General features: G+C 38.1%; 1 protein-coding gene across 1 annotated transcript; it reads right to left on the bottom strand.

Moving 5' to 3' along the window:
• Positions 1–256: 256 nt before the first annotated feature.
• Positions 257–6,081, bottom strand: LOC149249748 (uncharacterized). The gene is made up of 6 exons (XM_089453460.1): positions 6,027–6,081; positions 4,811–5,547; positions 4,214–4,639; positions 3,524–3,817; positions 2,703–2,975; positions 257–277 (listed from the first exon to the last, which is right to left on the bottom strand). Exons 1-6 carry the CDS (start codon positions 6,079–6,081, stop codon positions 257–259), a joined length of 1,806 nt encoding a protein of 601 aa, XP_089309586.1.
• Positions 6,082–14,606: the final 8,525 nt, after the last annotated feature.

Raw genomic sequence — 14,606 nt, 5'->3', positions numbered from 1 at the left:
TTGAGTAAGCTTGTTCGTGTTTCCTCATTCCTGTTTCGTATATACATAGTTCTGTCCGAGTAGGTAAACATACTATAAATACAACCCTTAAAGAATACTTACAAGGGTTTCATTAGAGTGCTGTAACCGCAGACTCTATCATTTAATTTACACAGTAATCCGTGCCTATTTTCTAAGGCTGGATTTGTTGTCCATAATGCATACAGAGTATCCTATTTATTTCTCGACACTATTCCATAATAGAAGCAGTTAACATTCAGCTTATTTTCACTTTTCTCTGTACAGAACAATAATAAACATTTCAACTTTTAACAGTCACATAAGCAAGAAGCCATACCTGCTTTTGTGCCAAACCTCTTTATAATGCTTGTCAATCCTCCCGTCCGTAGGAAGTCTTCTCTGAGCTTCCACCCCCAAGCACTTGCAGGTCCTACTCGACCGCAATATCACTGGACTTCGCCAGTCAACGCTATCTGATCCTAACCAGACGTAGCGTGCACAGGAAAAATTCCTTTTCCATTACTGCTATCTGATCCTAACTAGCATAGCTCTCATTTTTTTCTGCCATCTGATCCTAACCAGACTTGGCATCTTTCCCCTTTTCCTTGGGGTTTCAACTACCTCCAAGTAGTTAGGGTAACTGATTTCCCAGTTACTAACTATGATTAATCATAACTCAATTCCACATGGTACCAACACAACTGTCTTTTTATTAATAAAACATTAACAACAGAATTACACATTTTAAATAAAGTCTTTGTTTCATAATCACTTCACTAGTTACTAGCATTTACTTTTCACAAGGGGTGTTACATCTCCCCCTCCTGAAAGTCTACATCGTCCCGATGTTGCTGCTCATTTAAAAACAGTCTGGGATAAGTATCCCTCATCATTTGTTCATCTTCCCAGGTGGCCTCTTCAGGCCCAAAGTGCTGCCACTGCACTTTAACCTGGCTGATGACCTTTCTCCGCAGCTCTACTCTTCTCTGATCTAATATGTTCACTGGTTCGACCAGGAACTCTCCTTCCGGTTCCACCTGAAACACATAACAATTAAATCAGTTGTTTTACTAGTATTTCATTTCAGTTTACGTTTGATGACAGTCTTTCCTTACCTGAATGTCCTGCCAACTTATAATATGTCTAGGGTCATACACATATCTCTTTAAAACTGATACATGGAAGACATTGTGAACCCGTATATGGCTGGGTAGGGCGAGCTGATAAGCTACCGGCCCTACTCGTGCCAGAATTTGGAATGGTCCACAAAAGCGTGGTGCCAGTTTGGCACAGGCATTCCATTGAAGGGTACTCTTTCTAGCTCGAATTCTGATGTATACATGTTCACCAACTTGATACTCTTTAAATGTTCTCTTTTGGTCTGCAAAGTTTTTCTGCCTATCTTGCGCCATCTTTAGATTAGCTCGAACCCTTTTTACCATGACCTCCATCTCTTCCAACATTTCGGGTCCTAACAAGAATTTGTCTTCCGGTCCACCCCAACTAGAGGGTGTGCGGCACTTCCGGCCATATAGTACTTCGAATGGGCTCATCTTCAAGGATGAGTGGTAGCCGTTATTATAGGCGAATTCCACTAGATGTAAATACTCCTCCCAACGCGTAGGTTGCTGCATCACATAAGACCTCAACATATCCTCCAGCACTTGATTCACCCGCTCCGTCTGTCCGTCAGTTTGCGGATGGTATGCGGTGCTGAAACTCAATTGAGTTCCTAGACCTTCAAATAAGGTCCTCCAAAAAGCTGAGGTAAACTTAACATCCCGGTCAGATATTATTACTTTCGGCAGCCCATGAAGTTTAAATATATTTTGCATAAAAATGTTTGCGATTTGAGCTGCACGATAAGTGGATTGAACCGGTATAAAGTGGGCTGACTTGCTGAGTTTGTCCACCACTACCATTATTGAATCATTACTCCTTTTGGATTTCGGCAATCCGGTGATAAAGTCCATGGTTATGGTCTCCCATTTCCATTCTGGTATGGGTATCGGCTGTAACAGTCCCGCAGGATGCTGATGTTCAGCTTTCACTTGCTGACATTCCAAGCAGCGCGCCAGATATTCTACCACATCTTTCTTCATGCCTGGCCAGTAATACTCCTTCCTTAGTGAGGTGATTAATTTCTGGTAACCAGGATGCCCTGCATAGGGACTTCTATGATTTTCATCCAGAATCTTTTCCTTAATACTGCTCTGATTGGGTATGTAAATCTTCTTCTTTAAACACAACAAACCGGCTGCATTCAAGGTGTAACCTTGTTGTATGGAACGGGCATCTGAATTTTGCACCAAATGTCTCTTTCGAAAATAAATCTGATCTTGTGTCGCAGCCTCCTCAATTTCTTGGTCAAGAGTGGACCATCCTTGGCTGATGCCAATCTCATAAATGCAATGCACTTTTCGACTTAGTGCATCAGCGATTCTGTTCTCTTTTCCCTTTAGGTGCTTAATTTCGAAATCGAAATTTCCTAGAAAGTCCACCCATCTTGCCTGTCTTGCGTTTAAAGTAGGTTGACTAAAGTAACTAGTCAGACTGTGGTGATCCGTCATCAACAAAAATTTCCTCCCTATTAAGTAATGACGCCACATCTTCAAAGCATGGATCACAGCTGTTAATTCCAGATCATAGGCGGAATATTTCTGCTCATGTTCCTTTAACTTTCTGGATTCATAAGCAATCACCTTGCCTTCCTGCATTAGTACTCCACCCACGCCCTCCTTGCTGGCATCTGTACAAACTACATATTCCTTTTTGGGATCCGCCACGCACAACACAAGAGCTGTAGTAAGTAAATGCTTGAGCTGTTCAAAGCTCCGTTGACAGTCTGCTGTCCATCTAAATGCTTTTCCCTTCTTTTGCAAGGAGGTAATAGGATAGGCAACTCTAGAAAAACCCTCTACGAACCGCCGGTAGTACCCAGCCAATCCCATAAAAGATCGAATGTCTGCTACATCCTTGGGTGTGGGCCAATCCATTATAGTTTTAATCTTTTCGGGGTCTACAGCTATACCTTCTTTTGTAATAATGTGACCCAAATACTGGATCTGCTCTTTATAGAAATCACATTTGCTGAATTTTCCATACAGCTGGTGCTCCCGTAAAGTCTGTAACACTATCCTCAAATGTTCCTCATGCTCTTTCCTATTCCGGGAATAGATAAGTATATCATCAATAAAGATCAATACAAATTTGTCTAAGTATTGATGGAATACACTATTCATTAAACACATAAATGTTGCAGGCGCATTAGTTAACCCAAAAGGTAGTACCACAAACTCGTAATGTCCATAACGAGTACGAAAAGCGGTCTTGGCTATGTCCTCGTCCTTTATCCTGATTTGGTGGTATCCTGACCTCAAATCGATTTTTGAGAAGATGGTCGCCCCTTCACTTGATCAAACAGCTCATCAATGCGGGGTAAGGGATATTTGTTTTTGACTGTTAGTTTATTCAGCTGTCTATAGTCTATGCACATTCGCAGAGTCCCATCTTTCTTCCTCACAAACAGCACAGGTGCTCCCCAAGGAGAGACACTGGGACGAATGTACTTCTTTTCTAGCAGCTCTTGCAGCTGCATCTTTAACTCAGTCAACTCTGGCACACTCATCCGATAGGGTGCCCGGGATACTGGGGCTGCTCCGGGTATCAGCTCAATAGTGAAATCCAAATCCCTTCTGGGTGGCAGCCCCGGAATCTCTTCAGGAAATACATCTGCAAATTCTTGCACTATAGGTATATCTTTAACAGTTGCAGCCTTGTCCACTGAATCTGCAAACCCCACTTGCACTGCATAAATCTGGCACTTATTCCGGATACATTTAACCAGCTGGGAGGCTGTGATGGGACGAATCTGTACTGGTTTCTGAATGCCTTGGATTTCCTTTCCCATACCCACCTCATCTCTATAAGAAACTGTTTTTGTTTTGCAATTAATTATAGACCACCGTCTTTCCAACCAGTCCATTCCTATCAGCACGTCATAGGAACCAAGAGGGAGTACATTTAACTCAGTTGTTATGATTTGGCCAGCTAACTTTAATGGGCAGTTGCTGACTTTGGTTAGTACTCTTCTTTTGGTCCCGGTGGCCAGCTGTACTAGCCACGGGCTTTTAAATTTAGTGGTTTGCAAACCACAGCTTTCTACCACTTTAGGACTTATATAGCTTAAAGTAGCTCCTGGGTCTACTAAAACAGAAACAGCTCGGTCATCAAACTCAATCATAGTTGGCTGGTAATCCGCTTGCCGATCTTTCAATGCTACATTTATTCTGGGCATGGATCGGGCCACATCTCCTACTGTTGAAGCTTCGTAAATTTGAGATAACTGATCGCTATCCTTTCGATGAGGGCAGTTTCTGATATAATGGGGTCCTCCACAGCCCCAACACTGAACAGGTGGTCGAGCAGCACCTTCAGGGTCCAATCTAACTTGCTGCTCACTGTATTTGGAATCTGCATGAGGTTTGAATCTGCTTTGAGTTTTGGTTGGATTTTTAGTACTGGTGCCTTTCAAAAATCCTTTCTGAAAATTGTTGCGTGCTCCTTTACTACCTGTAGGTATTTTGCTGCCTCGTTTATCTGTCCAACGCTTTCCAGGGTTTTCTCCTTTTGATTTATTCTGCTGATAACACAGTCTTGCCTTTCAGATAGCTTCGTCCATGGTTTTTGGATTATCGAACTCTATCCTTTCCCGCATTGTTAAGGGTAGGCTACTAACAAATCTTTGCACTTTAGCCTTCTCTTCACGAATATAGGGCACATAGCGAAGCAGGGATGTAAACTTGGTTACAAACTCATCAATGGTTTGTTGTCCCAGCCGTAGATCGTGAAATTCACGCGCCTTTTCATCATAAAACCGCTCTGTCAGGTACTTTTCTTTAAAATACCCTTGAAACTTTTCCCACGTCACATCCTGTTCACTTATTCCCCGCACCATTTTGACTTCTTCCCACCACAGCGTGGCTTTGGCTTGCAACTGGAATATAGCCAGCCTTGCCTTAAGATGATGATCGTATTCGTACACCTGAAAATACTTATTCATGTTAATCAGCCAGGCTTCTGCAGCTTCTTCAGACTCTCCGTCAAAATGAGGCGGTTTAATCTTCCTGAATTCCCCGTGTAATTCCATCCGGGGTCTTTTTGGAGTCTGATATTCAGAGGCGTTAACAGACTTTTCTCCTCGCGTCTCTCCTCTGTCTTCTGCTTCCTCCTGTTCAGTATGATAGCTTTGTTCATCTGCTATTGGTGCTTGTTCCGGCCTCGGATGCGACTGTTGCTGATGTTGCTTATCAGATAAGCTTTTCAGGATCCTCTCCTGTTCCACATTCAATCTGGCGTTATCCGCACGCAGCTGAGCCATTTCATCTTTTAGTTCCTGCAATGTCCTCAGTAGTGTTGAATCGGTGGTGCGTCCTGCTGCTCCCAGTTGCACCCAAAACTCAGAATTCCCTTGAGGTTGTTCCACGTTATCCGGAGGTTCTGGATTCCCATAAGGAGCACTGTTTGCTCTTCTCATTTTGCTTCTACCTGCTTCAGAACAACTCATTAAACAGATTTAGTTCATCTTGGGGTATTGCTGAACTGTTACCATAAAACTGTTTATATTCTTGTTGTTATACTCTTAAAAGTTTTTCCCAAAGGTCACAGAGTTGTAAACCTTGGGCTCTGATACCAATTTGTCACGCTCCAAACATTACATAAAAAAAAAAATTATTTAATATCTATTAACCACTCCATTCTTACCTTTAATTACATCATCAAATATCCTGCACATATATATATTATAATACATGTTTGATGTACCCATAAGAATCACCGAATGGTGCTTAATACACAAAGGTGATGACATTAACTATATCTATGTTTATAAGGTGCGCACAATACACAGCCCATATTTATGTAAAGGCTACGAGGTTTACAAAGTTTATTCCACATCATGTTCTGTGTACAAAGGTTTGCATACTGTGCAATTTATTAACCTTTTAAAGTCACCACTCCCAAGATACCTCGAGCTTGCAGTCCACTGTCCGGTTCTGTCGTGGTTGGTGCATCTCCGTCCATTTGGTTTACTCAACGGCTGGATGGCACTAGCCCATGTGACACACGGTGCTTTACAGCCTGGCCGCTGGGCTAGGCAGCTTCGCGCCAAAGCTATTTGGTGGATCACCGGCTATCCGACGGTGGAGATCGTCCTTCTGCAGATCAATGGCTCTCACGATGCCACGAAACGGTAACTATGGTCTCTGTTATATATAGATGAGTTCCGTCTTCGGCGCTTGTTTTATTTCATTTTCACATTCTTCAGTGTATTGGCAGAGCGCTGCTCCTTAGCACTCTTCTGTGGTTACACAGGTCTTCGGCCTCCCACCGATATGAAGGTAATCGTTCTTCCATGCATATCCTCTGTTTGTTTATTCAGGTAACGTTAAATTCCGTTCTGAGCTCAATGATACAGTCTCTGAGATTTCTCTATGGCTGAGGTTCGATCACAGTTTTAATGTTGTCTCAAGCTTCCTCTGCACAGGTTATTAAGGTTTGGATGTTTATTTTACACAGGTGGGTGTTGTCACTTCCTCCGGACAGGCAGAGATATTTCTCAAGGAATCGGGATTGCCCCTTGTATCTAATCGACAATCTCTGGTAAGTCTCGGAGGCTTAGCTCCCGTTTTCAGTTTTCGTCTCGGGCCTGTACTGAGAAGTTGTTCCCTTGACAGGGACGGCGGGTTTGCTCAGTTCCTATCACCCAGTTAGGAACTTCTCCGCCATGAGGCCTTCTAGCCTTAGCTTTCATTTCAATATTCTGTAGACTGTTACCCTCTTTTTGTATGGGAGTGCTGGTTCTCCAGAACGCAGCCATGACTTCATTTTGAGTTATAATTTCTTGACCCGTAAGGGTTTGACTCAGTGGTTTTCCATTGTATAAATACGCAGATAATTAATGAATTCAGTATTCGATTTGCACTGTGTCTCTACATTACTGAGAGCATTCGCTCTTCCATATATATAGTTTGATGGCGATTTTCCAAGTTGAATGCATCTGTGTATTTATGCTCAGGTTTTCTATTCTAGTTTGATTTTTCTTGCGTAATAGATGGCATGGGGTTTGTATTGTCTGGCTCGATGCCTCAGCCAACCAAGCGTAAGCCATGGCTCGGCATGAGGGGTTTCATCGTAGCGGATGTCTGTTGTCCACCGGCCGAAGGGTTACATATTGTTTGTGGTTACCATGGCCGGCCTCGGCATTCATTCTTTTCTCTCATCATTGCATTTAATAACAGGAATAAGCATTGGCAATTTATTTATATGTTATCATTCATAGATGCGTTTCTCTATCAGTTATTTCAATGAGAATGTTACTGTACTGTCTCAGAGATGTTATTCCTGTCTTCGACGGTTAAGCAAAGAGATAATGTAATTTCTGTGTTTGACTTTGTTTATACTGATAGCCCATTACCTCTTTCGTTTTTGTTTGGCCGCGGGCCTTTCTCGTATTGATGCTGGAAATGTATATGGAATACTCAGGGTTTATCATTTGTATTACACACAGAATGTCTGTGCCTTTCGGCCCGACTAAGGTTTATAAGATTATGTTTCGGTGCATACATATATTCCAGGGTTTTACCCTATTTAAGTTGCAGATGACTATATGCTTCGTTGCCTTTACTATATAGTTAATATATTTATATCTGCATGTATCACTGCTCCCGCTCTTGAGTAGATTCGTTCGCGTTTTCTCATTCCTGTTTCATATACACAGGGTTTTGCTATATAGCTATATATATATATGTCTGCATGTGTCATTATTTCCAGTTTTGAGTAAGCTTGTTCGTGTTTCCTCATTCCTGTTTCGTATATACATAGTTCTGTCCGAGTAGGTAAACATACTGTAAATACAACCCTTAAAGAATACTTACAAGGGTTTCATTAGAGTGCTGTAACCGCAGACTCTATCATTTAATTTACACAGTAATCCGTGCCTATTTTCTAAGGCTGGATTTGTTGTCCATAATGCATACAGAGTATCCTATTTATTTCTCGACACTATTCCATAATAGAAGCAGTTAACATTCAGCTTATTTTCACTTTTCTCTGTACAGAACAATAATAAACATTTCAACTTTTAACAGTCACATAAGCAAGAAGCCATACCTGCTTCTGTGCCAAACCTCTTTATAATGCTTGTCAATCCTCTCGTCCGTAGGAAGTCTTCTCTGAGCTTCCACCCCCAAGCACTTGCAGGTCCTACTCGACCGCAATATCACTGGACTTTGCCAGTCAACGCTATCTGATCCTAACCAGACGTAGCGTGCACAGGAAAATTTCCTTTTCCATTTCTGCTATCTGATCCTAACCAGCATAGCTCTCATTTTTTTCTGCCATCTGATCCTAACCAGACTTGGCATCTTTCCCCTTTTCCTTGGGGTTTCAACTACCTCCAGGTAGTTAGGGTAACTGATTTCCCAGTTACTAACTATGATTAATCATAACTCAATTCCACATGGTACCAACACAAATGTCTTTTTATTAATAAAAACATTAACAACAGAATTACACATTTTTAAATAAAGTCTTTGTATCATAATTACTTCACTAGTTACCAGCATTTACTTTTCACAAGGGGTGTTACATTTGGATTAGGAATTTTAGAGTTTTAATTTAATTATTATTAATTATTAAAAAAATGGTAGAGATATTTTAAAATATTTTTAATAATAGTTATAGAAAAGAACTACATTTTTTCTACATTTTAATCAAATTGACTAATTTAAAAAAAAAATGTCATATAAACAAGTGTCATAAGAAATGAGTTATGATTTTATGAACATGTAATATTGATAACCTATGGTATTAGCTCATAATGTTGTATCAAACATTTTAATTAAATTGGCTAATTTAAAAGAAATGTCATATAAATAAGTGTTATAGGAAATGAGTTATGATTTTATGAACATGTGATATTGATAACCTATGGTGTTAGGGCATAGTATTGTAACCAGAGATTCTTTGTATATTAAAAATTTCCATAGTTAAATGAGGATGAATCTACATGATTAATAATTTTGTTACATATTTTTATATCCATATATGTTATTACTTCTTTTTATAAATAATAATGATAAGTGTTTTGATGCTTTTGATAGATTAATGATAAGTGTTTTGATGCTTCTCATAGATTTGGATTGATGGTTGATATTTACCAAACATTTTTTTATATAATTAGGTTATTAATAAATAAGTATGAAGTACACTAATTAATAAATGTATGTAAAAGTACAATAATTAATTTGTGTGACATTAAAAGAAGGAGAAAAAAATTATATTAGAAAAAAAAAACAAAACAAAAAACAAAATCTATAAATAGCAAAAAATACATAATTAAATTTTAATATTTTTATCAAATTAGTAATTAATATTATATAAAAATAAAGTAATGAGAATTTAAAAAATAGTTAAAGTAAATATAGTTTTTAACTTAAATGAGTAAGAAATAAATTATATACAAATCAATTGTATAATCATTTTTAATGTAAATTATAATAACAAAGTTAACTTTATAAAATTATATTATTTCAAAAAATACATATTTTATAATACTTTAGTTATCTTTTGTAAAATTATTTTTTGAATTATTATAAAGCATTTAGAAAATAAAAATATATATTGTTCTACATATGTTTATGATGATGATGATTAATGTCCACTAAGACCAATGTAATCTCGGACCTCGAGGAAAGAAAAAGAATCTAATTGTGATTCTTCAAAATCTTGTTTCTATGATAAAAAAGAAGGGAAAGAATCACTCCAAAATTGTTATAGTTGGGCTGACTTAACAAGTCAAGAAGATTGGAAGTGTGGCAGATGTTAGGGACATGAGAGCGGATGTGAGTAAGAGTTGGACAATCTAAAAGGAAGTGTTTTTTATATTACACCCTCTTAGTATCGCAAATCTGACAAATTTTATCGTCCCAAGGAGTCTTGCGAGTATACCACCACCCAGTTTCACTTCGAAACTCATGAGAATTAGTTCTTATCCTAGCGATGTTCCTTTTTTTCTTAGTGTTGGTCAACATAGAGAGATAATTCTAGTTATCAAAGGTGGGGTTGATTACTTGCTTATAGCATCTTAGCTTCATTTTACCCTCCAGCTCCTTGTCATCTCACAACTTATCCTTAAAATTGGAGATAATAGTATCTTTGACACTATCCTTGCTTCCCGTGATGAACTCTTCCTTTATTCCCCAATGGTTGAGCCAACACTGGGCATCCTTATACCACCCACGCTTGAGGTGAAGGTGGGAGTTTTTACTAAAGTTAGAAGCAATTTTTGGGAGCCTCTTGGATTCCATGTTGTAAAGCGTCTTCTTATACATCATATATCTAAACATAGTCATACTTTCAATGGGGGACATGTCAGCGTCGATCAGAAGGATATGATAGGCATTATTTCCCTTTATCTTGAGGTTGTAAGTTATGAATTGCTTTTGAATCATCTCGATCTTTCTCCATGACTCTTTGGATATACTGCAACCCCAAACTCCACATCTGTATAAGACAACAGGGATGATGAGAGTCTCAAAGAGGAACCCTTTTTTATTCCAAATGCAAAGATCGACCAACTTCCAATTTTTTTCAAGCTCATAATAAGTTTTTCAACCTCCAATGTTATGCATCCAGCTCACAAAATAGAATAAGAGATAGACCATCAACTTCAAAATTAGCCTCTTTGAGGGGGAAGCTTCCTTTACATTACACAAATGAACAATTCTTAGATGATTCAAATGACAAAACCTCATTTTTATACATATGAGTCTAAGGGGTCACAATATAATCAGAGTCGACATAACAATAATAATGTAAGGGCACAACAATAACAATAGTGGATTTCTATGGGGTATAATAATAACAAGATGGAGACTACATGGACACAACAATAACAATATGGGGGCTACATTAACAATAACAATGAGGCAATACACTAGTATTGTAGGGACCTAACATGCCCCTCTCCTTCAAAAAAGTGGTGTCATCAATGCTTGAGTAGTTATGGATGCTTCTGTATAAAATTATCATCCTCCCATGTGGAATATTTAGCGGGTAATTTATTCCACTTGATTAGATACTCTAAAATTGATCGATTTAGTAGTTGTCAAGTTCTTGTTTCCATGACTGCTTAACGTTCCAATATGATTTTTCCTTCCTCGTCAAGTTTTGGCAATATAGTTTGAAATGGAAGCTTGTCACCTATAACCTTCTTTAAGCATGAAACATAGAAAACTTGATAGACTCGGGAAGATGCAGGAAGCTCCAATTTGTATGCCATAGTACCAATCTTTTGCAACACCCTGTAAGGACCATAATACTTTGGTGATAATTTATTTACCTTCTTGGCTTGCTTGAGGAACATCTTTTCGTATGGTTGCAGCCATAAAAATACCCAGCCGCCTACATCAAAACTTATTTCGCTTCGATGTTGTTATGCCTGTTGTTTCATTCTATTATGCGCCAAAGTGAGGTTATCCTTTAAGAGTTGGAGAACTTGTTGTTGATGCTCAATGTGATCTTCCACTACTTGAATATTAGAATTTTCTCTTAAAGATGATGTGATGGATGGTGGATGATATCCTAAACGAAGGTCCAACTTGGTGAAGTAAATTGCTCCATGTAATTCATCCAATAATTCATCAATGACATGAATGGAAAATTTATCTTTAATAGTGAGCTTGTTGAGCTCCCTATAATCCGAACACATGTACCATGATCCATCATTCTTGTGCACCAATACTACTGGAGCAAAGATAGAGCCTCTAGCATTTCTGCAACCATACGTTCAATTTCACTCTTCTGGGCATAGGGATATTTGTAAGTCCTGATGTTTGGAGGAACACTTCCTAGAATCAAATAAATCGCATGATCATGATCATGAATAGGTGGGAGGCCTTTGGGAGTCTCAAATATCTTAGACTGATTGTCCAAAACTTATTGGAGATCTAGAGAAATAGATGATTTCGATGTTTGAAACTCCAATGGGCATAATTGTGCAATTATGCCCCATTGTTCTTTCTTCGGAATTTTTCTCATGCCATTAGAGCTGCTTATCTTTCTTGTTTTCCTTGCGATACCCCTTAATTCAACTTCCTTTTCTTCCCAAAAAAATTCAAGTGTAGTTCGTGAAAATTAAAAACTATCATACCCAAAGATTGTAACCATTGGACTCCTAATACAACGTCAGCACTACCCATTAGAATGGAAAGCATTGGACTATTCAATACATATTCTCCCATGGATAACTTGATATTATGGCACTTTCTAGATAAATTTATGGTTCCTCCATTTGCAACCATCACTTGACACTCTGGTTGTCAATATAGGAAGCAATTCAATTCCTTGGCTATCTTACAATGAATAAAATTATGGGTAATACCCATATCAATCAACATTATTACATTTTTCTTCTTAATATGTCCTTCTATCTTAAGAGCTTGAGGAGTGGTAATTCCATCCAATGCATTACAAGATATGGTCGAATTCATTTCTTTTTTCTCTAGAGTTAGTTCCTAGTGTATATCCTCTTCTTTAATGTTTCTTGTTCCATTTTCTTCATCCTCTTTACAAAATATGTAGATCAATTTCTTCTCAGCAAACTTATGACCTTTAGTGTATCTGTTATCACAACTGTAACAAAGCCCTTTTGCTCTTTTTTCTTCCAATTGTTGTGGTGTCAACCTTGTAGGTTATGGAAGGCTAGGAGCAACAACACTTCCATCTTTATATTTATGAGTGGTAGGCTTCCTTGTTGCCATAATTTTGCTTTCAATTTTTCTTACCAACCTGAATGCCTTCTCCAACGAATCAAGTTCCCAAAGGTGAACCTCATGTTGGATGTTATCCTTTAAAGTCCCTATGAAGACATCAACCCTATGCTCCTATAGAATATCATTTACCCATGTATTCAATTTTTGGAAGTCCTCAATGTGCTTCACCATTGAGCCCTTTTGTTTGAGATTTATCAATTGGTTAAAGAAGGTGTTGCTCTTTGTATCTTCATAATGTGTTATCATTCTGTCCGTAAAAATTGACCAAGTGACAATTTTTTTACGAGAGAAAAGCCATTGATACCATACAAATAGATTGGGTTCTAAATATAAAGTTGCAATGTGTACCTTTTGTCTGTTTTGCACATTATGGAGATTAAAATATTGCCCCATATGTAGCATCCATGTTATGTGATCCTTGCCATCAAACCGCCTCATATCAATCTTTGGAATATGGTGGGTCTTCAATCCAACATTAGAGTCTATGAAATCATGATTAACATTTCTTTTGTTCTCATCATGAGTTTCTTCTACTACCTTTTCACTATTAAGAAGCGTTTATTGTAGCAACTTTGTCAAACCTTCCATGTATTTCTTCAAATATATCATGTTGCCTTTCAGTTTTGCTTCTATACCATCGATCTTAGCTTCCATGTCATTCTTCAAACCATCCATCTTAGCTTTTGTTATTTTTTGTGAGAGCAAAATTTGTTGCACTTGGTCTCGTAATATTGATATATCATATGGGATTTCTTCCTCTTCTTCGTGTGTCATAGTAGAGCTTTCATGTTTCTTACTAGGTGTTTCCATTTTCTTTCTTCGAGACATCAATTAATTATAATTATGCTTTATTATGCCCTTTGAATCAATTCAAACTAATTTTTCAAACAAAACTTATGCAAATTTTAAAAACTACACACCTTTTTTTTTCGGTTTGTAGGAGCTCGATATTGAATATGTTGTATCTCTGTAATTTCGGACCTCTAAGGTCTGAAAATTCGTGTTGTGGTAACCCTCTGATTTTTCTTTCCAACCCCACAAATTAGACCAATATTGGATTTTTCAATAAAGAGTTATGTCAAATCTCCCACGATGACCTGATTATGGACTGGTTCAGTAGAGCGACGTTGTACGGAGTGCCACATGTAACTGTTTTGACCTTCGGACCTGAACTTTCTACACGACAAACTAAATTGTGTGTAATTTTAGCGAGTTTTTACAGAATTCAAATGTGCTGCCTGAAACGAAAGTTATGACAATTTTCACTAGGTCACTTGTTTGACACAGAATTCTAGAGCCTCCAAAAACCTTATCTCTGAAAAAATAGTGAAATAAGACCTGAAATTTTACACGAATTTCTCTGGGATTTTGACTCCATGTGGTAAAAATTTTAGCTTCTGAAGCCTCATAGAGAAAAAAATTATAATGAAAATGCCAAGATGACCTTTTTGCAAAAGCGAAACCCTAGAATTTAAAGCTCTGATACCAAATGTTATGCAACCAGTGCATGAAATAGAAGAAGAGATAGATCAACGACTTCAAAATTAGTCTCTTCGAGGGGGAATCTCCTTTAAATTACAAAAATGAACAATTCTTCGATGATTCAAATGAAAAAATCGTTTTTCTATACATAGGAGTCTAAGGGGTCACAATATAATCAGAGTCGACATAACAATAATAATGTAAGGGTACAACACAATAGTGGGCTTTTGTGGGGCACAATAATAACAATATGGGGACTACATAGACACAACAATAACAATAAAGGGGCTA

This window comes from Pinus tabuliformis, chromosome 7 (genome assembly GCF_031772625.1).
Source record: "Pinus tabuliformis cultivar Carrire ecotype Pingquan chromosome 7, CPIR1, whole genome shotgun sequence".
Lineage (NCBI taxonomy): Eukaryota > Viridiplantae > Streptophyta > Pinopsida > Pinales > Pinaceae > Pinus > Pinus tabuliformis.
This window is presented reverse-complemented; position numbering and strand designations above follow the sequence as displayed.

Coding starts and splice junctions, on each gene's coding strand:
- LOC149249748 (XM_089453460.1), bottom strand. CDS start 6,081: ATGGACGGAGATGCACCAACCACGACAGAACCGGACAGTGGACTGCAA. Junction 4,640..4,810: donor AACAAACCATTGATGAGTTT/GTAACCAAGTTT, acceptor TGTTATCAGCAG/AATAAATCAAAAGGAGAAAA. Junction 2,976..3,523: donor GGGGAGCACCTGTGCTGTTT/GTGAGGAAGAAA, acceptor CCCACACCCAAG/GATGTAGCAGACATTCGATC.